This window comes from Channa argus, chromosome 8, assembly GCF_033026475.1.
Source record: "Channa argus isolate prfri chromosome 8, Channa argus male v1.0, whole genome shotgun sequence".
In the NCBI taxonomy this organism is placed as follows: Eukaryota; Metazoa; Chordata; class Actinopteri; order Anabantiformes; family Channidae; genus Channa; species Channa argus.
The window spans coordinates 12,097,587-12,122,956 of record NC_090204.1 but is presented as its reverse complement, the minus strand read 5'-3'; the positions used below and the strand labels follow the sequence as shown (position 1 = coordinate 12,122,956).

The window sequence follows — 25,370 nt, the reverse complement described above, 5'->3', positions numbered from 1 at the left end:
GTTTATTGTTTTTTAAAATTATAATTACAATGAAGAGTCAAATACGTAACATAATCACTAGTTTCTGCAATGGCGAAACCTTAAGGTGTGTTACTTCCGCAACGGCTGTTACTATGGAGACGGAGTAAGCACATTGTCAACTTGGGAATGCATGTTTCTTTCACTGTAGCCAACGTTTTTTTTTACGATATTGGGGGGTTATTGAATAAGTAATATTTCACTAGAGGCAGAGTCATGTCACAAAGGTAAAGTTTGCAGCAGCAGTCTTTATTGCCGATGATAAAGAAACCTGAGTTAGGTAACGCCAAACGTTTGCTAGTTTATCAAATGTAACGTTACTTTAGCTAACCTGTGGCGCAACACTAGCTAGCTAGCATTGGCTGGTTTTATACAAACTACCCTTGCATTGGTGAAGGAAAGTTGTATATCTAATGACACTTGAACGTACAGTTTGATAACATTTCAACTAGCATAATATATGTTGGAGAGCGTCTGAAAGGCTGTTTGTTGAAACTGGCTTCAAAACGTTATACGCCGTGAGCTGGTTACCTCATTCGTGGCCACTAGGTGGCAGCAGTGTCCAGTTAAAAAAGTAATGACACTCACCGAGCACCTCTACTGAATGACAGGCTGTGGCTCACTAACTAAAATGACTTGGTTTCCCCACTGCACAGCACCTTGGTCACTGACGTTATCTTACTTTATTTTCCTTTAAAGTTCTTAATCTGTTACTCTTAGCACATACAGCATTTTGAAACAAATTGAAAACATTGTAAAGAGATTTATTTTTATGAATAAATTCTGACTTAATATTTAGTCTTAACTGTCTCATATCTATTAATATTTAGGTACAACTCATCAAATTGTTTACACTTTTTCAGGACATACATCAGACTTTGGGCAGATGCACAGGAGGAGTTGAGTCATCTGCTAAATGAGGAACTACCTGCTGAGCCCCTTCGCCCTCAGAAGGACAGGGTAGTGTTCATCCAGCGTTTGGCCATGCTGTATGTGAACTATCTCCAGATTTTTAGAAAGCTGGTCAGGGTCTATGACCAGATAGTTCAACCTCAGAAGAGAAAAGTTATTCGGGCAATTCTAGATGGTGTCATGGGAAGGGTGTTAGAGCTGAAGAATGAGATGGTGGAAAAAGAGTTTTCGGAGTACCACTACATGGATGATGTGCTTCATGACTTAAAGCTCACACCTGTGAGTTCCATTTTAAATTAAATCAAACTTCTAACGTCTGAAGAAGGTTACCCTGGCTAATTCATGCCAGATATTGGCTTTATGACTGCTTTTTTTGTTTTTGTTATTACTTTAGATAGACCTCGAGATCCCTATACCCCACTATTTTGTCACTGAATGCAGCAAAGAATCCCAAGAACATAAGATGATGCTGACAGATATCCTAAAAGTGGTGGAGTTCGATGAAAGCCCAGAAGTGAGTTAAAAAGAAGCCAGATCCTAAGTTAAAACCTATATGTGCAAGATGTAATTATTCCTGATTAATTTATGTAATGTACAAAAAATATCTCAACAAGATATCAAAAAACAATTAATTAAATATTTGTTTTAGAAAATATTTCAGTTAATTTGTCTGACCCCTACAGCCTCTATTTACAAAGTCCATGAGACAAGAGGAAGCCGTTAAGATCATTCAAGTTGGGGAGAGGGCCCGCCAAGGACGCCTTAGGGCAAAATTGAATGAAGCAAGTAGAAGAATGAACAGGATGTACCGTATCCAAGACCCCGGAACAGTTGGCATTGAGTTGGCTGCAGTCTGCATTCAGAAGGTGTATTGTTGTCAATATAAAACCACAGTACATGCCTCCTTTTGTCATTTGTCATTTTAACCTATTCAGATAAATGTGATTTGCAGGTGTGGAGGGGCTACATTCAGAGGAAGAGGGCAAAGATTGCTCGGGATGAAGAAATGATTTTTTTGGGAATGGTGAGTAAAATGCTCTCAACATTTTGCAATTGTTGAACCACTGGGTTATTAAACAGATATTTAACAGGTATTAAACCGTAGAACATAACCAGTGTTTCCAGTGAAACCTGTCTGGTAGTATTTTATACTTTCATTCACCTCTTCAAAAATACATTTTGACTTTTCTGTCCTATTTTATCTTTTCTTTTTGAGACAAAGATTTTTAACATATTTAGTATGTTTTGATCACTTCCATTCTAGGTCATGCATCCAAAATACCAGGTGCCATGCCCTGCAGAAATCACTGCCCAGGCCACTGAAGCCTCCACACGAATTAAACAAGAGGAGTATGAGGAAGATTACCAAAAGTCCATAGTGACTGTCACAAACCAGCTACGAGATGTGGATGGGCCTGACATGACCAAGACAATGAAAGACCAAATCCGACAGTGGATCATTGCATGTCGGTAAGGTTGCACAGAGGGGGTTGATATAATATTTGCTCTAGTGGGATAATTAGGCATATAGAGAGATTAATCAAGTTGTTGTTTTGTCCTTTTTTCCATCCTTTGTGTGTGTTTGTATTCATTTTATTCTTTTCTTTTTTCTAGTGCTACTACAGGATCATTTCCAGACTTCCCCAATGAAGAGGATGGAGGCTCAGTTCTGATTTTAGCAGAAAAGCACCCTCAGCAGGTAAAATACACAACCAGTTAAAAGCATGATTATGGCTAATTTTTTCATTAGAATACTGTTTGGTGTACATGTAACTTTTCAGTTAATGGAAGAAATCGCTGCAAAAGAAGAAGAGGAATCAAACAACAAACCAAAAGCGACTGAGAAAAAGAAGGGAAATGATAAAGAAGAAGTAAGATATTATAAAAATGTATTACTTAAATTGAATTATTTAATATAAGAAGTCTATAAAGGCAGGTTTTATTACCCTTTTTGACAAAATAATAGTCCCCCTTTTCAAATTCAAGTTGTGTGGGATTTCACTTATTCAGTCCAACCCTTGTTGGTTCACTTATATGCATTGAACTACAGGAAGAAGAAGCAGGGTTGAAGATGCTACCCTCGGCTTTTTTGTCAGACTTGGAAATGCGAAACAAAACTTTTGTAGGTATGTGTACATTTAAAAGGCATATTCATCATGTGGTAACAAACTGCCTAAAGTATGATCACTTAAATGTAATAAAGTCAACCTTTTTAAGATCCTAAACTGCTATCCCCCTAAAGTATGCTGTTTAGATACAATGAACATGTAAAACAGGAAGCACCATGCAACACAACAGCTTCTGGCCATGTTCATTCATGTTGCTTATGATAAAGCTAGAAGTGATTGTCATCCTTAGATTTTTGGAAAACCCGCAACGAATCCAAAAACTTCAGCCAGAGGCACGAGGTAGAGCTCATCAAGGAAGAAAAGAGGAGGGTCATTGAGGAAGAAATTCGAAAGCAGGTGATGCTGACTGCATTTTTGTAAATCACTCTACAGTATAAGCATTACAATTGGTAATCAAATAATATCTGTTTTAAATATGATACTTAAATATGTTCTTCATTCACATAAAAGGCATATGTATTTTTCCTTTAAAAGAGAATTCGGAGCAGTAATATCATTTTTACAGGCTGTTAAAACTGCATAGTAGTGTATCGAAGACATTATAATATTTTGTTTTGGGCCAGTTAATTGTCTCAGTGACTTGTGTTTAACTATGATAACAGGGCCATAGTTTTACTCAGTAGTCTGTTCTGCATGTTTCAGGTAGATGAGCAGATGAGACAAGAGCTGGCTGAATGGAAGTTAGCTGTGGATAAAGACAAAGGTGGTAAAACAAAGGGAAATGCCAAGGTACTAATGTGAATGAAAGTGGTCACAGTTTACATTAATACATTAATTTGTTTTTTGATAATATTTATTATACACTGTAGAAAAAGAAAGGATCTAAAAATGGAAAGAAGAAGAAAAAGGAGAAAGACCTCACAGCTGATAGGTGAGATACCACACAACCTATATTTATCACATTTATGACCCACAGTACCAAAATTTAGTCAACTGAAGTCAATAAATTAGTTAAATTGAAATAATTGAAATACTGAAGAAAACAACTACACTATTTATTCACATCTACTAGAACTCTTGAGTCTTTGTGCCATGAGCTGGTGGAGCAGGGCTTGTTGAAAAAGGCAAAACATGTTAGGCTGCAGGATTTCTTGGGTAAGACATTTTCTATTATTTGTGTTGAATGGTGTTACCTTTCAGACCTCTGTGTCTTTTTATTATTATAGTTTTAAGTGAGCTTTTATTGTGAATGCAGTAAATATGTTGTAACAGTACACACTTCACTGTTGAGCACTTTGGATAAATTCTCTGGAAATTATATATAGGGATGTGGTGCCCTCTTCTGGTTTGTAAATGCCAGAAGATTATGATCTAAATGAACAAATTTATGTTGCCACAATAATCATTTTAGTTCTTTAAAGTAGTTTTTTCTTTACAAGTTTCCTGAGGATTCACAGTGAATAATAATAACTATTGTTATAATAGTTCTTCCATGCTGTTCCTAGGTGACTATAGCTACCTTGGAACAACGCTGAGGCAAAATGATATTGAGCCCATGCCATCATTGTCAGATGTGCGGCAAATCTTAACTCTATATGCAGTTTTACCACTAGGTATACAATTTATTTTAAAAATTAATATAACCACAAATATTGTTTATTGTTTGAATATAAGGTGTGTATTGTCTTCAGGCTCTCAGGCTATCCACGAGAAAGCTCCGCTGATCAAGGCCATCCTACTGGCTGGGCCAGGAGGTGTAGGTAAGAAGATGTTGGTGCATGCAATCTGCCACGAAACAGGTGCCAACCTGTTTGATCTGTCACCTCTGAACACAGCGGGAAAGTATCCAGGCAAGAGTGGTCTTGCTATGATGCTTCACATGGTCTTTAAGGTAATATTGGTATTTAAAAGAACTTTTTAGTATTTGAGAATTTTTATAATAATGGTGGTTACTCAAAGTTCCTTGACTAAGGATCAAGGTGGCTAAGTGGTAGAGCATCGGGTTGGAATGCAGAGGGCCGTGGGTTTTGAATCCCCACCCATCAGGTATGGCCCCACCCAGCCACCAAGGTCCCCCTCATGCTCGTCCTGAGCCCAGATAAAATGGGAGGGTTGGGGCCACTGACCCTGTGGTCCATGGACGACTGGCTTTACCAGCTGAGCTACAGCCGCCCCCCATAGAGATCATTACTATATACAAATATGCCAAAACATGCAAACACTGCATATCCTTGCACCAAGTGGTGTTTAGGGCAGTGTGATATCATGTCGTGCCCTGTACTGTTGCTGATTTTATCAGATGTTGGTGACCATAACTACACATCACAAATTTTAGTGAAATACTTGTTATATTTTGTTGTATAGAATGTAAAAAACAGTTCTTCATATTCATCATTTTACAGGTTGCAAGACTGCTCCAACCTTCAGTTATATTGATTGAAGATGCACAGAAAATGTTCTACAAAAAAGTTCCCAAGGAAGAAAAAGATGTAATCCAAGCACATTAAAGGCTGTGAGATATCTTTTGGTTTTACACACTTTTTAATGTATCATTAACTGTTATATGTTTGTAAACAGTTAGACCCTAAACGCCTGAAGAAAGATTTGCCTAAGTGTCTTAAGTTGATCAAAGGAGAGGATCGTGTTCTTATAGTAGGAACAACTAAAGACCCACAAAGTGCTGATATCAAGTCACTTTGTAAAATGTACAGTAAAATCATCCTCATCCCACGACCTGACTATGGCTCAAGATACAGTAAGAAAAGATGCATTTTAGTCTAGAAAAAAAAAACATATAGTTTTTTTTTTTTAAGTTGATGTAAAAAATGACCTTTGACTTTCTGTGTAGTCTTGTGGAAGCAACTAATCAAAAAGCAAGGAGGTGAGGTCACCAAGAGCCTGGACCTTGGCTCTCTTGTGAAGATTTCTGATGGCTACACTCCAGGTCACATGGTTCAGGTTATCCAGAGCGTTGTCACGATGCGCCGCATCTTGCAGCAAGCAAACAGACCTCTGAATGCTGCTGAGTTTGTTGCCCCATTAGCCAAGATCGACCCTGTTTTCCAGGAAGAGGAAGAAGCTCTTAAAGTACAGTGGATATTTATTTTGCCTACAGTTTCTTAATTGGGTTTGTTTTATTGTTACTTTATTTCAGTATTGCAAACAATAGTTTGTTTATACTTCTATTTCTTCCTTGTGTGTCACAGAACTGGTATGCTAAGACCCCCCTGGGAAAGAAGCGGGTTAAGGCTGCAACAGAAAAGGAAGATGAAGAGGCACCAGTTAAAGGCAAAAACACAAAAAAGAAAAAATAATACATTTGTTATGTTTTTATTACAGATATTATTAAATGCTTTTGAAGCCATCCCTCAACAAGACACTTTGAAAACTCAAGAGTCAAGTGAACTGTCAACAGGTCAAACAAAGCCTACTAATATTATATCTGTTGGCCTAAGATGAATGAACATTTTCACGGTACTGCTTTTGTTCAGCGTATTTGGGAATTCCTAAAAGAGGTTAGAGGTTAAATTGAAATTTATTATTTCTCTTAAGTTTTGTTCACTTCATATGGCAACACAAAGTTTCTGCAACCTCAGATTAATATCTCTTAATGTTAGAGGCATTCAAAATACTACCAAAAGGAAGTCTATATTTCTGTTCTGCACGTGCTCTAATGCAGATTTCAGTTCTTTTTTTTTGAAGAAACTAATTTATGTGATAAAAATGAGAAATTTTGGAGAAGTCAATGGGGAGATCAGATTTATTTAAGCCATGCTTCAAATAACTCAGGAGGTATCGCTATTTTATTGAATAAACTTAAAGAAGATGTAGTAGAATCAATTTTAATTAAAGATGGCTGATGGATAATTTTGGTTTTAAGGACAAACAGTGCAGAGTTGGTGATATGTAATATTTATGGATGCAATAATAATACTTTAGCAAAGAATATGATTACTAATTTAGTTATGGAGCTTAAAAGGATAAAAAATCTTATTTATTAATTGGAGGTGGCTTTAATGATGTAGTTTATGAGCACACAGACAGAATACTAGCAAGAAAATAATCTAAATCAAGATTTAAAGTAATATTATACTTATGTGAACAATAAATGTTGCTGATGCCTGCCATGATCACAGAATGACAAGTGTTACGTTTACTAACTCGGAGCAAAAAAAGTGCATGTGGATATTGGAAATTTAATTGTAATCTACTTAAAGATGAACTCTTTTGTAAATTTGAAGTTAAAAAACTAGATAATATTAAAGAAGCTGAAATGTTACACGAATTAAACTAATTAAAAAGCAAAGAACCGCCCACATCTGATGAAGTATTAAAATTGACAAAACTCAAAATAGAAATAGATAAATTATATATTAACATGACTAAAGGGCCCTTCTTGCACTTAAGTGCAAAATTGCTGGAAGAGGGTGAAAAGAATAGAAGCTATTTTTTGCACTAGAAAAATGAAACTGTAGGAAAAATAATATATTGTTTTTAAAAATAAATGATTCTGTTACTTCCAATTTATCTGATATAGTAGCTAATTATGTTCCTTCTCAAATGTATAAATTTATCAACAGTGTTGAACAATTTCCCCCCACAAATTTAAAACAAATTAAAATCGGACTGTGACAAATCTATATCAAAACCTGAAATATTTGGTGTTAAGCACATAATGAAAAAAGGTAAATCTCCAGGAATGGATGGTCTCCCTCTTAAATTTTACTCCTATTTATGGAATATAATTGAGAATATATTATTTAACATGTTTAAAGAAAATTGAAAATGGAGAAATGACCATGAAGCAAGGTCTAATAACGCTGCTTCACAAACCAGATAAAGATAATCTTCTAATTTGCAATTGGAGACCAATAACATTGTTAAATGTAGATTACAAAATACGAAAAAAAAGAAAAACATCTAAGAAAAGGCCTAAATGAAATAATCAGTGAAACCCAAAGAGCTTTCATGATAATCAACATATAAGCTGTTATATTAGAGTTATTATTGATTTGCTGGATTATTTTGAATAAATTGATTCAGACACCCTATTTTTATTTTTATTTATTTTTATTTCTAGATTTTTAAAAATCATTTGACATAGCAGAACACGATTTTTGTTTGAAGTCAGTTGAAATCTTCAGAATTCACTTATTCATTTATGCCAGACTAATTTACAAAAATATTAGCTGTGTTTTGATGTCCCCCAATACCACAAAACAATTTTCAGTCTGTCAAGGTGCTGTTTCTCTGAGTTATGTCCTTTTCTATTTGTTGATGAACTACTTTCAATATATATTTTACATTGGCATCATCTTTGAGAGAGAGACTAGAATAAGTCAACTAGCTGATGACACAGTTTTATTTTTTTAAATATAGTATATAGTAAGACCCTAATCAATTTTGTTTGGAAAAATAAAAAAGAGATCTTAGCAGGCTCAAAAGGGGAATGTGGCCTGGAATTATTGGACTTTGTGGATATAAACTATACTTTCAAGCTAAAATAGATCACTAAATTAAATCCATTAAACTGTTGCAAAACAAAACATTGCATCAAAAAATTTACTTCTTTTAAGAGATATTTAGCAAAATGTAAACGTAATGTCTCTATAACATGGACGATCTACTTACTGTAATTATCGAGATATTTTATGTTTTTTTTTTCAATTTACTTTTTACCCAAAGCATTATTTTGTTTTCTGTACTGAAATATGATTTAGCCTCTTTTGTGGGGATTCCTCTACATATCTGTACAGTCTTGACTTTATAATGTAAATTGCATTGAGATGACCATTTTGTGAAATGGTGCTATATGAATAAATAAAAAAAGAAAATTGATTTGGAGTTGATCCACTGGATCACTAATACTTCTAAATGTTTATCTCAATAAAATAACCAATAAAAGACAGCTAATCCCCTTATGAATATTGTCTGAAACAAATTCAGTAGCTTGGCTATATGGCTATAAACATCCGACCCAAGGCTAAGCTTTAATTAGGACATACTATGATTGTTTTATTTGCATCAGTCTGCTGTATCTAATATTGTTCTGCCGGGTTATGAGACTTGTTTATGAAGGGTGATGCTGTCAAATATAACACAGTAACATGGTGTTACACAAAAAATCTGATTATAAGGGCTTCTTCTGTAGGTATAGACCATAGTCAGATAAGCAATGTAGCAACATGGCTGTGACGTATTATATATGTGTTGGACAGTTCTGTAGTATTTATTGACAGCTGGTAGTGTATAGAGTCTGGACCATAGGAAATGTGACAAAGGAGCAGCGTTTCCAAACACAGACCCAGGAGGCTTAAGTGGAGTGTTCAGCTGTTTTGTCAAGTTCTAAATTCACTCAACACATCCTCACATTGCCTTAGTTCCTTTAAACTTATTTTTAGCTTATGCGCACCATGAATAGGATGCTACTCACATGAAGACCCATATTTCAAGATGCCATCGGTTGTCTTCACTCACAAAGAACATAATTTGGGGTCTTATAAAACATTTAGGGTAAACGTCAACGAATATGACACCATGTTTAGTAATGTCTAAATACGCAATAAAAATCTGTCAAATGAAATAAAATTTTATTTCTATAACTCAATCACCAGTTAATGAACACAAATAACAACCCAAAGTTGTTAATGTGTCTCTTTACATTTTTGCACTTCAAAAAACAAAAACAGAGGACATGAAAAATGAGACATTGATTAGCTTCTGTAGGCGACCAATCTTCTCACTGTGACGACAAGTTGTTTTTGTGACCCAGCAGGACGACACACATATTACCCTGTATATTAAGTTTCACTGGATTTAGGAGTGCTCAGTGGCACATGGAGCTGTCTGTCAATCTGAGGCAAACACAATGCTGTGCAGTGGCGACTTTGTTCTGTTTAGATCGCTGGTTGAGGAAACCTTAACATTTAAACAATGTATGAATTGAACTGCACGTGCTGTAATTTTACTGAATGTGTTTTTCAGTGTAATGGAGAGCTTGGTCATACAATAGTCATCCACCTCTTCACTTAAAACCCACTTATATTTAAGGACACATCCATTTGTAAGAACTTTCATCTGTGCACTTACTTGTGATGAACTAGTGAAATAGGAGCTTGTAATCATTTAATCCTTTGTGACCTTTCTACTATGGCAGAAGTGGAACCTCCCCCGTGGAGATCCATAGCCTTTGATCTCTCTTAACCTGAGATTTAGGACACTGAAAAAAAAATGCATTTCACAATTTCAGTATAATTCTGGCATTTCGGTGAGAGAGACATAAGCAACCTGGAAAAAAGTGCATTGGATTGTGTGTACAGTACAAATAACGCAGACTACTCATTCACATCCTTGCAAAATCCTGCAAAATGAAGAAGCCTTAACCTCTCACTGACTGAGATGCTTTCATCAAACATACTAAGCTTGTACTATGTATTTTTGATTGTGTCACACCATGATTGCATTGGTTGTTTCATATCATTAAAGCTATCTTTGCCCACATACAGAAGGCTATTTTGAGGAGAGATATGTCAGCTGTTCAGCACTATGCTCCATGAAAAAAAGAGAAAGCACTATAGGCTGTCTGCTTGGGGACTGGGATGCAGCTTGCAAACCTGAGCATGCTCTGCTTGTCTAAATGTTTGTCGTTAAACATAAAGGCTTTGTGAGAAATAAGATAACACCTGGAATGACCTGTACAAATGGTGGATGTTCTACCCAGGTCATTTTTTAGGTGAAGGTGTTTTCTTTTTTGTCTTTGGTGCAACACGTGGTTATGAAAGGATACATTCTTTCATTCTTTCTTCCCTGAAGGTGAGTACATGACTTCAGCTGATCTCGTATGTTCTTGTTTAATTTTGTTCTTTGATTTAAAAAACCTTTAGGAATGCTGAGCATTGTCTTTATATAGCTTATCTTAAGTCATATGAATGCAGTAATCAGTTAACTGTTTTGACATTTTTTTAAGTCTTTTTAATTTGCATGTTATTTATTCATTCTTTTTACGTGCAATTTAAAGAAGATCTTGTCATCTAGACAAATGATTACATATTTAGTGCTGTTGTGTGACGCATTATCAAATGTCATTTTAGGTGGTAGCAAATGAGATAGAATGACCCTGCACTTGGATGCTCAATAGACATCATGGCCCTAATATTAGTGGGTGGAGTTAGCAACATTCTCAAATATATCCATCATCTTAGTAATTGGCTGTTCTCATTTGGCCTCTTGTTTGTTTTTTAGAGCTCCCCCCTCTTCTGAGATAAGTGCATGCAGTCTGATGTGAGTCTATATTTGTGATGCTGAGCTCAGCCAAGTGAGGTGACAGAGATTGCTCCACTCTTCATTACTGAGGAGGACTGGCATGCCATACGGGGATCAACAATATGAGAGTGTTGCCATGTGATTGGCAGGCCAGTGTTGCCTTTTTGGAAATGATTGGTTATGTCTACTTTGGCTTGAGAGGAATTTGTTGGGCATTTTAAATTATTCTGTCTGACACAAACACAGGGTATAAGCTGCATCAGATGTGAATTACCTGGTGATTTTAGGGCAAGAGTGAATATTACTTGCAGGTACTGGCAGATGCTGTTATTGAAAGCGATTGACGCAGACACAGGGGCAGCTTGGGGTTAAGTGTCTTGCCCAAAGTCACTTTGACATGTGAATTGAAAAAGCTGAAGATTGAACTGCTGACCCTGTAGTTTGTGGACAACCTGCGCTACTACCTGAGCCACAGCTACCCTCTTTCATACATAGGACAAAACACAATATTATCTTGTTAAACTTTACCTGATGTATGTATGTATTTTTATTGTATTAAACTTGTGGCTCTTCTGTAACTGGTAAAAGGAAAAGATTCTCTTATCACTCTGTGCTCCTGAAGAGCAGGAGGCATGGGAGACAACAAATTTGGAGGATTTGTAGCAGCTGCAAGTAAGTTCTATAATGTGCAGCTTTAACTTCAGTGTGGTTCTTGCATTGCAAATGTGTGAATACAATCTTTAACATTATCTTAAATGTTGTGTTTTTCAGAGAACCGGCTGCAGGTGGTGAAAGGCTTGGAGGATGTGGAGGTGTCTGAGTGTGAGAGCTGCTCCTTTGAACTGACTCTTAACCTGGCCTACATAGAGGGTGTGTGGACCAGGGATGGGATGCGACTCAAGTCTAAGCCCAACTGTCGCATCAGCATGCATGGCAAAAAACATTGTCTTCTACTGAAAAGGGCAGCCTTGGGAGATGCTGGCTTGTATTCTTTTGAGGTCAATGGCGTTCAGACCACAGGCAGACTTTGTGTCAGAGGTAAGATGATTCAAGAGACTGAGGCACTGTGGCACTTTCTACAGATTAACAGTCTCATAACCTTTATGATTGAACAAAAAACACTCAAACACTTTTCAAAGCCTTGGAAAAAATAAAGAGTGATCAGACCAGCAGCTTCAAAAGAAAGTCCTTGGTAAAAACAATGTCATGCTTTGGGTATTTTCTGTCAGCCCGGGACATCCACATAGTGACAGAGTTGGAGGACGTTGACACAATGGAGCGTAAACCCGTGAACTTTCTGTGTGAGGTCAATGAAGTGGATGTGGATGGTCGGTGGTACAGAGATGACTGCAGAATCCGACCTGGGGACAACATCAAGATCAGACACCAGGGCAAGTAATCACGTGTGCTTTAGACAAAATGCAGCCTAAAAAGAATCTAACTACCCCCTAATGTTTTACTCATGGTGCTCTCACCTTTACTACCATATTTTGTGCAGTTTTTAATGTGTAAATATATTAAAATGTATTTAATAAAATTTCTACATTAAAACAATTAAACTATGTTGCTATCATTTGATTGCAGGTAAAACTCACACCCTGTTCTTCAAGTCAGTCAGGCCAGAGCATGCTGGCGAGATCAGATTCACTGCAGAGCGTGTCTCGTCCTATGCAACACTCATAGTAAAAGGTGAACCGCTGGACTGTTTGTGTGACAGTATGATTTTTGGAGAAAAATACTTCTGACTCAGTTTCAGTTAAGACTTAAACCCCATTTCTGCTTTCTTCAGAGCTCCCAGTCCAAATAGTTCATCCTTTAAGGGTCAAGATAGCCATGTATCACCACCGCAGTCTGCTGGAGTGCCAGGTGTCACGGCCTAATGCTCAAGTCAGGTGGTACAAGAACATGAAAGAGCTCCTGCCCAGTAAAAAGTACCAACTAATTAGCCAAGCTGTCTACAGGCAGCTGATCGTCAATGATGTATGTTCCTCAGATGAAGACACTTACACATGTGATGCAGGAGATGACAAGACCTCTTGTCAGCTTCTAGTGGAGGGTGAGATGCTAACTGTCACAGTATCATAGCATTCATTAGTTAAGTATTAGGCTGACATTATGGTTTTTATTCATACATTTTTAAAATAATTGTATTATTAATAATAAATATCTGACAAAAAACCCAGATTGAAAGGTTTGCATCAGGTACAACTACTGTCAGTGTCAGCGTATATTCTGCCTGTATATGCAGAGCAGGCTATCAGCATAGTGCGGGGGATGACCTCGGTGGAGGTGATGGAGCCAGAGGCAGCACTATTTCAGGTGGAGACAAGCCTGAAGTCTGGGAGGCCTCCGAGGTGGACACTGAACGGTGTGGTGTTAGAGCCATCTGCAGCAGTGAACATCAGCAGGGAGGGCACCCTCCACAGCCTCTGTCTTACTTCCACAGAGAGCTCCATGTCAGGCCCTGTACTCTTTGTAGCTGGAAAGAGTCGTTCCACTGCCCAGCTGATTGTGAAAGGTGTGTCTCTGAGTATGATTTGCAAAAGAAAAATTTTTTTTAATTTAATTAATTTTTTTTTAATTTTGATGGGTTATTACAGAGAATGTAGGCTAATATTTTAAATACTTTGTCAATGTTACATTTGTTATTTCTTCTGAGAAAAATGTTGTGTGTTACACTATACTGTACCTGACAGCTCACCAAGATCCATCACGTCACACTAACTTGACAAACATCCTTTTTATACCTCATCTATACTACATATGTGTGACTCTACAAAGAATTCAGAAGGCAATTAAAGCTAATTGAGCCTTAACCTTTTTAAGAAGTCCCTTTAAACAGGCCTTTTAAATGTCTTTCTTAGAACGGCCTCTTCAGGTTGCCCACCACTTGGAAGATGTGGAGGCAAAGGAAAGCAGCTCTGCGATGCTGAGCTGCAAGTTTGCTCCCTCTCCCAGGGTGGTGCGCTGGTTCAAAGGTCGTACGGCTCTGAAGACCTCAAATAAGTACAGCATGAAGCGAGAAGGAAAACGAGCAGAACTGACCATTCATGGCTTGACAGAGATGGATACCGGGCATTATAGCTGTATAGCTGGTGGTGCACAGAGCACAGCATATGTTAAGGTGGAAGGTAGGTGGTGTGAAGTGTTGTTAAAACTCTTTGTGTATTAGATATTCAGTATTTTAGTCTTTCTTATTCTTGATCTTTATGTTAATTTAGTTAATTTAGATAAAGAGAAGAGGGATTTTGAATTACAATTTGAATAAATAATTATGTCTTTATATTCTAGTGCGAACTCTAAAGGTGGTCAAACACCTTCAGCCAGTGGAAATTGAGGAGGATGGTCATGCCACTTTTTCATGTGAGCTCAACTATGTGGTTGCCAATGTGGAATGGCTCCTCAACAATGTCCGCCTCTATTCCAACGCCATCAACAGAATCCAACTCATGGGAACAATCCACAGCATTACTCTTAAGAAGTTGCGGCCGCAGGAGAGCAGGGTCACATTCAAAGCAGGCCTTCTCTCAGAGACAACCACCTTAAAGGTTAAAGGTCCGCAATGGCAATAACCCACGTGTAACGTTAGGAGGTTTTCTATTACTTACTTTTCTGTGTTATGTGAAAAATGAACCATTAATAAAACAATGACTGACATTGTCTCCAGAGTGCCCAGCTGTCTTCCTGAGATCTTTGGAGGATGCAGTAGGAGAAGAGCAAGGGGAGATCTGCTTGCAGTGTGAAGTTTCCAAAGAGACAGTGACCCCTGTTTGGAGAAAGGATGGGGTGGCCCTGACAGCTAATGATAAACATGAGCTACTGCAGTTTGGGAAGTCTGTAGTACTGATTATACATTCACTGATCAAGGATGATGCTGGACAGTACACCTGTGACCTGGGCACCAGTCAGACCAAGGCTAAAGTTACAGTACATGGTGAGTGATAGAAAAAGTCATGCACCTTTAAATTAAGTATTCTTTTAATGTGTCTAACATTACACTGTCTTCCCTGTTTGACAACAGTGCTATCAAATGAGTAATAAAAGGATTTTGCATCTGTAGATAACATTTCATGTTTGACAGCTCGTTGTCATTCATTCACTGTACTGTTGGTAAATCTGAATGCCACATGCATGAATAATAGCTGCTTTATTATTACATTTATCTACAGATTTACACATAACCATTGTTCAGCGTATAAAGACAGCATCTGTCCTGGAGGGAGAAAGCTGCATCTTCGAGTGTGTCCTCTCTCACAATCTTGATGACGAGCCTTGCTGGACAATCAATGGGCAGGTGGTGGTGTCTGATAACCGCATCCAGGTTATTAATATTGGCTGCAGGTATAAGATGACCATTAAAGAGGCTTTACTGACTGACGCTGGAGATGTGGTCTTTACAATTAATGACCTCAGCTGTATGACAATGCTTTTTGTTAAAGGTGAAGACTTGGCTATCTCAGAAAAATTTACCAGCTCTGTTCTCTCTGTGTACATCTTATTTTAAACAAAACCTTTTTATACTAAAAATCCTCCTCTAGAGAAGCCAGTGCACATTTTCAGGGACCTGCTGAATGTCAAGGCGGTGCCAGGTGAAGATGCAGAGCTGAGCTGTGAAATCACCAAACCAGAAGTCCCCATCCATTGGTTGAAAAATGGCTATCTGATCAGGCAGAGCCCCAAGTATGACATGAATGTTGAGAAGAACTTGGCAAGGCTAATAATCAAGAATACCACCATCAGAGACTCAGGGGAATACTGCTGTGAGGCTGACGGTGTTGCCTCCCGTGCAAAACTTGAAATCAGAGGTGGGAGAGGTTATTCAAATTGAATGTTTGCTGCAATATACAATTAATAGTACAATTCTGTGTTGTGCAAATTAGTGCTAATCTTCAGTGCTTTGATGCATGGATTAGTGATTGCATGTTTGAAATGTTTAACTTAATTTTCTGATGTTTACTATCCCTCTCAGAACTCCAGCACACATTTGCAAGGGAGTTAAGGGACATTAGAGCTGAGGAAAAGGGTAAAGTGATCATGGAGTGTGAGACCAGGTGGCCAGCCAAGCGTGTGACCTGGCTGAGGGGCATGGTGGAGCTGAGAACTGGTAGGAAGTATGTCATCAGGCAGAAAGGTGTGGTGCTGTCACTGACCATCACCTGCTTAGAGAAATCCGATACAGATATTTACACGTGTGATGTCGGTACTATGCAGAGCCGGGCACAGCTGACTGTTCATGGTAAGGCCATAGAGCAAAGGACACAGGGCACTACATACTGCAGTATTGTGATCATTTTAATTTACTCAATAAACATAACTGTACATATATTGACGAATAAATACTTTATGGCAAAAAATAATCAAGTACGATCACTGACTATAATACATACCTATAACTTATTAAGGTTTCTAACACTTACTAATGTATGTATGTAACATTTATGGGATGTTAGACTACTGCATTTCTCCCATGTTTTCCTTTAGGTCAGAATGTTGTGATTCTTGAAGAATTAGATGATGCTGAATGTCTAGAGGGCGAGACGGTCACATTCAGGTGTCGAATCTGTCCTGATGACTACGTTGGGGTTAAATGGTATCTGGATGAGACTTTGCTCTACACCAATCAGCTCAATGAGATCAAGATGGTGCCAGGTGGCTACCACACCCTCACATTTAAACAGCTTGCTCGCAAAGATACTGGTACTATTTCTTTTGCGGCTGGAAACAAACGATCATACGCCTCACTTTTGGTCAGAGGTGAGGCTTTGAGCTAATGTACATTAGAGATTTAATGTGTATTTTTTGTTTTGGTTTTGATTTGGCTTTATCTGTTGTGTTACCAGAGAGGCGCCCCACTATCATTAAAGGGCTGGAGGACTGTGAGGCCATCGAAGGAGGTGGTTTGATTTTGTCTTGTGTGACCTCCAAACCATGTCATATCCTGTGGTACAAAGATGGCTGCCTGATGTGGCATTCCTCCAGATATTTTGCCAGTCGTTCAGGCTGTGAGGCTAGGCTGACAATTCGGGAGGTCTGTAACAGTGATGCTGGGATGTACGAGTGCAGTGCTGGATCTGTAACAACTAGGGCCATTGTTACTGTCAAAGGTATGAATAGAATTTCATTGTGTGTTGTTAGAAGTCTTTCTTTGGTCACTGTGGATGAAAACAAGTAATCAAGGCTTATAATTGAGTTTGTAAGATATTAAATGAAAACAATGCAACGACATATTGTTTCCCCTCTTTGTTAATAAATTTTAGCTATCCCAGCTGAATTCACCCAGCCTCTGAAGACTGTGGAGGCGAAAGAAGGTGACACTGTGACACTCACCTGTGAGTACTCTCTGCCTGGGGTCCAGTTCCACTGGAGGAAAGGTTTTGAGAGCCTTAGGCCAGGAGACAAATATGTGATGAAACAGAGGAAGACAGTCAATACTCTAACCATCAGAGCCCTGAAGCCCGAAGACTCGGGAGAATATACCTGTCAGTGCCGAGATCACAACACTGCAGCAAGCCTGAAAGTGCATGGTAAACTCTGTCATTATTTTTTATAATACCTAATCTTAATTTCTGATAGTCTATTTAATATTCATTTGGATAAATGTATGATGATGATAAATGGAAGTTGTAGTTCCTAAAGTCCCAAACCACATTCTCTTTTGATTTAGGGCTATACAATATCACCTTTCTTGATTCAACAATTACACTTAAAAAAGGGAGAAAATCTTTAAAGCATTTTTTTGATGACTGGTTTCTTAAACCAAAATGGTCTTTAAAGGGACAGTGCAGATTATGACATAAGGTTGAGCTCAGTTGGAGTACTTGTTCATTAGACCCCATCACATATAAAAAGCAGTACATGGTTCCAGTTAATAAAAAACAAAAAATACAGAAACATTTTTAGCTTTTATAAGCTTGATTCTCCTGATTACTGTGTTTTAACTTAGTTTAGTAATGTACGGCCTTGAACTTTTTCACTACCATTGAGACACTTTTACAATTTCATAAAATCAGGCGTTAAACTTGTTTAGGAGCAGTAATGCAGTCATGTTTAGGGACCAAGTAGTTTGAAATACTCTGAACAATTTCACCATTTCCACTTTTCCCCTGTTTTTAAAAAACATTGTCTGTCACGTTCTAGCTATTCCAATTTTGTTCATACAACAATTGAAGAACGTGCAAGTGGAGGAGGGCAACAATGTCATATTGCGCTGTGAACTGTCCAAACCTGGAATAACAGTAGAATGGAGGAAAGGACATGAACTGTTGAAGAATGGGGTCAAGTATCAAATAAGGAAAAGAGAGACCATACTGGAGCTTCTGATATGGAAGCCTGTGCCTGAAGACAGCGGGGTCTACAGCTGTGTGTGTGACAATCAAAAGACATCGGCCACTGTCAAAATCAATTGTAAGAAAAAAATCATCAACAGTCAGCGTTCATAATAATTTTATTACTATCTATTACTAGTATAATATAGCTATATCAATAACTCTTTATCTTAATTTCTAATCACACTTGATTTCTCAGCCCTCCCAGTCACCTTCAAGCAGAAGCTGAGGAATGTGGTGATAGAAGAGGGAAACACTGCAACATTACGCTGTGAGCTGTCCAAACCAGGCCACAGTGTGGATTGGAGGAAGGGGGGTAATGAACTCATCAGTATTGGAGAGAAATATAAAATGCGGCAGAGGGATATGTTGATTGAGCTGAAGATTTTTGATGTGAAACCTGAGGACAGCAATATTTATACATGCCTCTGTGGAAACATAGAGACCAGTGCAACTCTTACTGTAAATGGTAAAGTTTATTTACATTTCTTTATTGTCAACTCTGATTGTATAGAAACATCAGATTATTAAATAACTATAAATATAATCACTTTTACATTACATTTCAGCTCTTCCTATCACCTTTAAGCAAAAGTTGAGGAACCTACAAGTTGATGAAGGACAAAACATCACATTGTATTGTGAGATTTCCAAAGCTGGTGTCCCAGGGGAGTGGAGGCTCGGAGGAGATCTGCTGAAGAATGGAGAGAAGTACCAGATTAAGCAGCGTGAATCAGCCTTAGAGTTGACCATCAGGGATGCCGTCCCTGAGGACAGTGGAGTCTACACCTGTGTGTGTAGGGAGCACAGAACAAAGGCCACTGTTAAAGTTATTGGTATGCTCAGTGTAATGTAAAATGTTTCATGACCCATGATTTAATCTCTTTTGAGCTACATTTTTCAGTGTTCCACCCTGCTTTACAGTTACAGTATAAGCAATATCTGTGTTTGCTTCAACAGCGGTTCCTGCAACATTTAAAGTTAGCCTGAAGAGCCAGGAGGCTGAAGAAGGGAAGAGTGTGACGTTACGCTGTGAGTTATCAAAAAAGGGAGTTAAAGTACAGTGGCAGAGACAGGGTCAGACGCTGTGTGAGGAAGAATCACCAGGAAAGTATGAGATGAGGTTGGAAGGAAAGATAGCTTTGATGACCATTCTAAACATCCAAGCAGAAGATGCAGGGACCTACAGCTGCGTCACAGGAGATGAGAAAACAACGGCTGAAGTCAAAGTTAAAAGTAAGTTAGACGCATTTAAACTAACAACATAATTTATGCTTTGTAAGCTATATTCAACAGAATATTTAAAACAATACGGCAAAAAGCCAAACCGCAGCAGAGTCTTTACCTTTCTCCTATTACAATAGGCTAAATGGCTGATAACAAGAAGTGTGATTTTAATTACAGGAAACACTAAGTTTAAAATGTCAAAATAATCTAATTACTTATGATCTTGGACATTTTCATTGGTTGTGATATTTAAAATATTGTTATTTCCAAAATTAAAAGCAACAATTTTGTGTATGTCTGAACTGTATATAGTAACAATATATGGCATGTTGATTATATTATCTGAAATGTTTATTTATGCCTCCTAATGATAGTACCCTCCGATTTTTTAAAAATGTGTTAAGACCAGGTTAGTCAACAGCATCTCTTTCAAGTTCAAGTCATATATCTGTGATTTAGCAACATGAGATTTCATTAAGTAGCAAGGGTATTTTATATACACATTTGGTATCTGTTAAAGCCAAATCCCATGACACTACAGTGTGCTTTAAAGAAAGAAGGATCAGAAAAGCATGCCATTTGTGTAGGCTTTCTAAGTAAGAATGGCACAATGGAAATTATTGCTATTCGATAAATGAAATGTTTCCACATTCCCACGACAGCACTTCCTGTAACATTCAAACAAGAAATCCAAAATGTGGTGGTGAAAGAAGGGGACACTGGAGTTTTTTGCTGTGAACTCTCCAAACCTGGAGCTTCAGTGGACTGGAGAAAAGGCAGAGCCTTCCTGAAGCCTGGAGAAAAATATGAGATGAAGCAGGAGGGACGTCTCACTAAACTGGTTATCAACAACGTAGAGGACAGTGATGGTGGCAAGTACACCTGCAGGACTAAAGACAGCCAATCAATTGCTGAGCTTGTTGTCCAAGGTAAGACAAGACAAGACAAGTCTAAAATTATCATGTAAATGTTTGGTTTCTGATTTTGCAAAGCAATTTTAAAATATTCCCAACGTATTTATCAGAATCACTTTAACGTTGACGTGAAATGTGACAGCTTCCAAATAGTATGATGAAAAGAGATTTGGTATTACTACATTTCCATTTTTTTCTTGAGAAGCTGGATTGTGTTGTTGTGAGTCTGAAACAGACAGACAGAATCCCACATGAATGGCAGCCAGTGAGCAAGCATGAAAGTATTAGGATTGTGGCAGCTTGGGAAAACAGACGTTAAAGAGAAGATTCTATCAGGTGTATATAGCCTGCATTAACTCACAACTGGCCAATTGCTAATGTGATAATTCATTTTAACCATAGTTTTTCTGTATTTAAGTCTTACAGGGGGGTTATACTTTTGTAGTGCTTCCATTTTAACATTTGACTGATGGTTGTTGACAGCTTTACCACCAAGTTTCAAGCTGCCACTGGTCAATCAGGAGGTGGTAGAAGGCGACAGTGTGGTTCTGCGCTGTGAGCTCAACAAACCTGCCTTATCGGTGGAGTGGAGGAGAGGAGGCAAGCTACTGAAGAATGGACACAAGTATCAGATGAGGAAGAAGGACCTGCAGGTGGAGATGAAGATTTCAGACATCAGCCTCGACGACACTGGAGATTATGCATGTATATGTGGAGAGCACAGGACAACAGCTAGGATAATGGTGAATGGTTAGTAGTGTACACATGGTAATGAGTTGCACTTTGTTGTTTTAACACTTTTTTAAATACTCAAGGACTTATAGGTATCTGGTGTATGGAAACAGCATATCAGTATATCAGTAAAGAAAACAACACAGAAAAAAAGCAATACATTGTATGCAATATGTAAAATGAACATAATAGAAGAATTGTGAGGATTATTGTATAAAACCCACAGTTATTAGAAGGATAAAAAAAACTGTCCAGCTGTTATTATTTTGGTGATGTCTTAGCCACTGACTTGCCAGCGGAGTTTGCAAAAGTGTGGGCTGTATTGTCTAACACGGGGGTCTCCAACACGACATAGGGTTAATGGAACTTTTATAAATTTGAAAACTTTCATAAGTCAAATTTGAGGACTCACATTCCTCACACAGCAAAAAAACATGATTGTTGTCCTGTGTGTGTATGCTTATTTAGCTTATAAGAGGTAACACTTAATAATACGATAAACAGTAAAAGTGTTACTGACTGATTAAGAATTGTCGGAAAGAAAGGAGACATTTATCTTAATGAACATTTATCTTTTTTTTTCTGAATTTAATATTTCCTTATGATCCACCCTAGAACGGGTCATAAAATTTCTTCAAGAACTGAAGAATATCCAGGTGCAGGAGGGCAATGGGGTGACTCTCTGCTGCGAGCTCTCCAAACCCGGCATCCCAGTGCATTGGAGGAAGTTAGACAATGTCTTGACAAATGGAGAGAAATACCAGATGAAGCAGATTGGCTCCAAACTGGAGCTCCTCATCAAAAAGAGCCAGCCCGAGGACAGCGGAACATATAGCTGTGTTTGTGGCGACATTAAGACCTCTGCTACCATCATCATCACTCGTGAGAGCCATTATGATTTTTATAACAGAAAAATATGTGTTGGTAAATTGTACATCTTATAATGTGTAGCATTTTTCACTGTCTTTGGTTGACCACTTCTCAGCAATTCCAGTGACCTTTAAGCAAAAATTAAGGAACCAGGAAGCTGTGGAGGAGGGCAGCGTGACACTGCGTTGTGAGCTTTCTAAGGCAGGTGTTCCAGTGGAGTGGAGTAAAGATGGTCAACTTTTGAAGGAGGGAGTGAAATATCAGATGAAACAAGAAGGGAGAGTGGCTGAAATCATAATAAAAAATTTAATCCTCAAAGATACTGGGGAGTACTGTTGTTTTGTTGGCACTGTTGTAACTTCAGCTGAGATTAAAATAAGAGGTATGTATGCTTCACTACTGATGAAAGAAAATAACAACAACTGAGACTGTTTTTTTTGTCCTAAACAAAATAGATATTGTAGATTTTTCTTTAAAAGTTCGCAGTTTTCTGAGTTTGTTCTTTTTTTCTCTCAGCACTTCCTGTAACTTTTAAGAAAGAGGTACAGAATTTGGTGGTTAAGGAAGGGGGCAGTGGAGTGTTCTGCTGTGAGCTTTCCAAACCTGGACCTCCAGTGGACTGGAGAAAAGGCAGAGTCATCCTGAAGCCTGGATACAAGTATGAGATGAAGCAAGAGGGACATGTCACAAAATTGATCATCAACAATGTGGAGGAGAGCGATGCTGGGAAATACACCTGCCAGACTAAAGACAGCCAATCAACTGCTGAGCTTGTTGTCCAAGGTAAGACAAGACACGACAAGACAAGAAGAGTAAAAATTCTCATGGAAATGGTTTCTGATTTTGCAAAGGAATTTTAAGTATTCCCAATGTATTCATTGGACTCCACTTAGCGCAGATGTCAAGGTTAAGATAGAGATCTTATACATACATATATTATTAATAAATATCCATCCATTTATTATCTGTAACTACTTATCCTGTTTAGTCTCGCTGTGGCTGGAACCTATCCCAGTTGTCACTGGGACCGAGATGGGCTACCCCCTGGTCGACAGTCTATCTCAGGGCCAACACAGACAGACAACTATTCACACTTACATTCACACCTATGGGCAATTTAGAGGCACCACTTAATCTAACTTGCGTGTCTTTGGACTGTGGGAGGAAATCAGAGTAACCAGAAGACACTCACACAAGCACGGGGAGAACATGCAAACTCCAAACAGAAAGGCCGCGGCCAGACCTGTGAAGCGGCAGTGCTAACCACTGTAACACCACGCTGCCCAAACCTGCTACTTATTAACTGATAATAACCATCTTCTTGCAGCTCCTCCCATCACATTTAAGACAAAGTTAAGGAACCAACAGGTGGAGGAGGAGAACAATTTGAGGCTCAGCTGTGAATTGTCTAAGCCTGGCCTTCCAGTTGAATGGAGAAAAGGAGAAGAGCTGCTGAAGAATAATTTTAAGTATCAAATTAAGAATAGGAATAGCATGATGGAGCTTACTATCAAAAACACACAATTGGAGGACAGTGGACTCTATAGCTGTAACTACGATGATGTCAAGACCACAGCTAATGTCACCATTACACGTAAGTCTTTAATGGTAAAAACATAAACCTGTTTTTTTTTTTATCTCAATATTTGGGCTTCATGACATTCAAGTATAAACTTTGAAGCTTCACTTCACATCTACAGCTATACCACTCACCTTTAAAATGGGCCTAAAGAACCAGGAGGCCCCTGAAGGAGGCAAGGTGTCTCTTCGCTGTGAACTGTCCAAAGCTGGGGTCCCTGTGCAGTGGTGGAAGGCAGAAGACCAGCTCTGTCATGGAGGGAGATATCAAATGAGGCAAGAAGGGAAGATAGCTGAAATGTACATAAAAAACATCCAGCCAGAGGATGTTGGAGAATACAGCTGTGTCTTTGGGGAACAGAAGACCACAGCTGAAGTGAATGTGAAAGGTAGTGGACATGACATACCAGACACTTGCATTTATTTGCATTGTTTTGCTCTTAAGGTTCTTTTTTTGCAGTAGTTTTCCTTTGTCACTTTAAAAGCAAAATTGCAAAGCTGCCATAACACATAACGCAGCCATCTTCAATTCAGTAACCAGTAATCTGTCTTTTATCAGCTGCAGCGTCAGTTTTCTTTGAAAAGGAACTGGAGAACCAAGCGGTCATGCAGGGAAAATCTGTAGTTCTGTCTTGTGAAGTTTCCAGTGCTAATGTTCCTGTCACTTGGAAAAAAGATAACACTGTGGTGGAAGGAGGACGATACATTTTAAAGAAAAATGGCCCCACACATTCTTTGGAGATCAAGAAATTACAGCTGGAGGATGCTGGAGAGTATTGCTGTATCACTAGGGGCAAAATGACCACTGCTAAGCTGATTGTGAGGGGTAGGTGTATTCTGTACTACAGTAGCATTTAATCTTTTATTTTAATGTTGTCCTCTAATAGATTTGGAATAAAAATATGTTTCATGTAAAGAACCAACAGACTGTTTACAACTAAGTTGTTTTAAATATATCTGATTCCATTTCTAAAACTCCAGCTGTATCTAGCTCCTTCTTCTTCCACAGAGCGAGTGCGGATTGTTACAGAACTGAAAGATGTAACAGTGACAGCAGGAGAGGATGCAGTGTTTGTGTGTGAGCTGAGCCATATAGACGTTAATGAGGGTGTCTGGTGGCTGGGTCCCAACCCTCTGCAGAAGAACGAGATGAACAAGATGACTTGCCAGGGTCGTCAACACCGACTGGTCCTAACCATGACAACACCAGAAGAGACAGGCGCTGTGGCATTTGTCATTGGGGAAGAGAGAACTTCTGCACGCCTGCTAGTTGTTCCTAAGCCCAAAGGTGAGCAGAAACATAAGAGATAAGGGGAATAAATATATTTTTATATTTACATTTTATTGATTAGCAGACTCTTTTATTCAAAGAGAATTACAAGTGAGGAACACAAACACCAGGAGTAACCAACCACTGATCAATGTAATTAGAGACAGTTAAGATTCTGTACATTCTTACTTGT

General features: G+C 38.3%; 2 protein-coding genes across 2 annotated transcripts in view; both read left to right on the top strand.

The window, feature by feature from the left end:
* The first annotated feature begins 52 nt into the window (after positions 1-52).
* On the top strand, positions 53-8,923 carry zgc:153738 (uncharacterized protein LOC558115 homolog). The gene is made up of 19 exons (XM_067514550.1): positions 53-245; positions 882-1,209; positions 1,325-1,444; positions 1,614-1,796; positions 1,883-1,954; positions 2,195-2,400; positions 2,545-2,629; positions 2,712-2,801; positions 2,981-3,056; positions 3,289-3,395; positions 3,702-3,788; positions 3,869-3,930; positions 4,072-4,154; positions 4,505-4,612; positions 4,691-4,890; positions 5,402-5,488; positions 5,577-5,754; positions 5,848-6,086; positions 6,206-8,923. The coding sequence occupies exons 1-19, from the start codon at positions 235-237 to the stop codon at positions 6,311-6,313; spliced, it is 2,430 nt and encodes an 809-aa protein (XP_067370651.1). The 5' UTR covers positions 53-234; the 3' UTR covers positions 6,314-8,923.
* Positions 8,924-11,373: 2,450 nt separating this feature from the next.
* Positions 11,374-25,370, top strand: part of obscna (obscurin, cytoskeletal calmodulin and titin-interacting RhoGEF a) — a 40,330-nt gene continuing 26,333 nt past the window's right edge. Inside the window, exons 1-28 of the mRNA XM_067513821.1 lie at positions 11,374-11,933; positions 12,033-12,299; positions 12,491-12,652; positions 12,846-12,950; positions 13,051-13,317; positions 13,510-13,779; positions 14,126-14,392; positions 14,553-14,816; positions 14,929-15,195; positions 15,431-15,700; positions 15,800-16,066; positions 16,231-16,497; positions 16,743-17,015; positions 17,102-17,365; positions 17,519-17,785; positions 18,399-18,665; positions 18,786-19,055; positions 19,156-19,422; positions 19,547-19,822; positions 20,476-20,742; positions 21,211-21,477; positions 22,075-22,341; positions 22,445-22,711; positions 22,846-23,112; positions 23,657-23,923; positions 24,030-24,296; positions 24,467-24,733; positions 24,917-25,195. Coding sequence (XP_067369922.1) covers positions 11,894-11,933; positions 12,033-12,299; positions 12,491-12,652; positions 12,846-12,950; positions 13,051-13,317; positions 13,510-13,779; positions 14,126-14,392; positions 14,553-14,816; positions 14,929-15,195; positions 15,431-15,700; positions 15,800-16,066; positions 16,231-16,497; positions 16,743-17,015; positions 17,102-17,365; positions 17,519-17,785; positions 18,399-18,665; positions 18,786-19,055; positions 19,156-19,422; positions 19,547-19,822; positions 20,476-20,742; positions 21,211-21,477; positions 22,075-22,341; positions 22,445-22,711; positions 22,846-23,112; positions 23,657-23,923; positions 24,030-24,296; positions 24,467-24,733; positions 24,917-25,195 — 7,012 coding nt within the window. The 5' untranslated portion in view covers positions 11,374-11,893. The remainder of the gene's footprint in view (positions 11,934-12,032; positions 12,300-12,490; positions 12,653-12,845; positions 12,951-13,050; positions 13,318-13,509; positions 13,780-14,125; positions 14,393-14,552; positions 14,817-14,928; positions 15,196-15,430; positions 15,701-15,799; positions 16,067-16,230; positions 16,498-16,742; positions 17,016-17,101; positions 17,366-17,518; positions 17,786-18,398; positions 18,666-18,785; positions 19,056-19,155; positions 19,423-19,546; positions 19,823-20,475; positions 20,743-21,210; positions 21,478-22,074; positions 22,342-22,444; positions 22,712-22,845; positions 23,113-23,656; positions 23,924-24,029; positions 24,297-24,466; positions 24,734-24,916; positions 25,196-25,370) is intronic.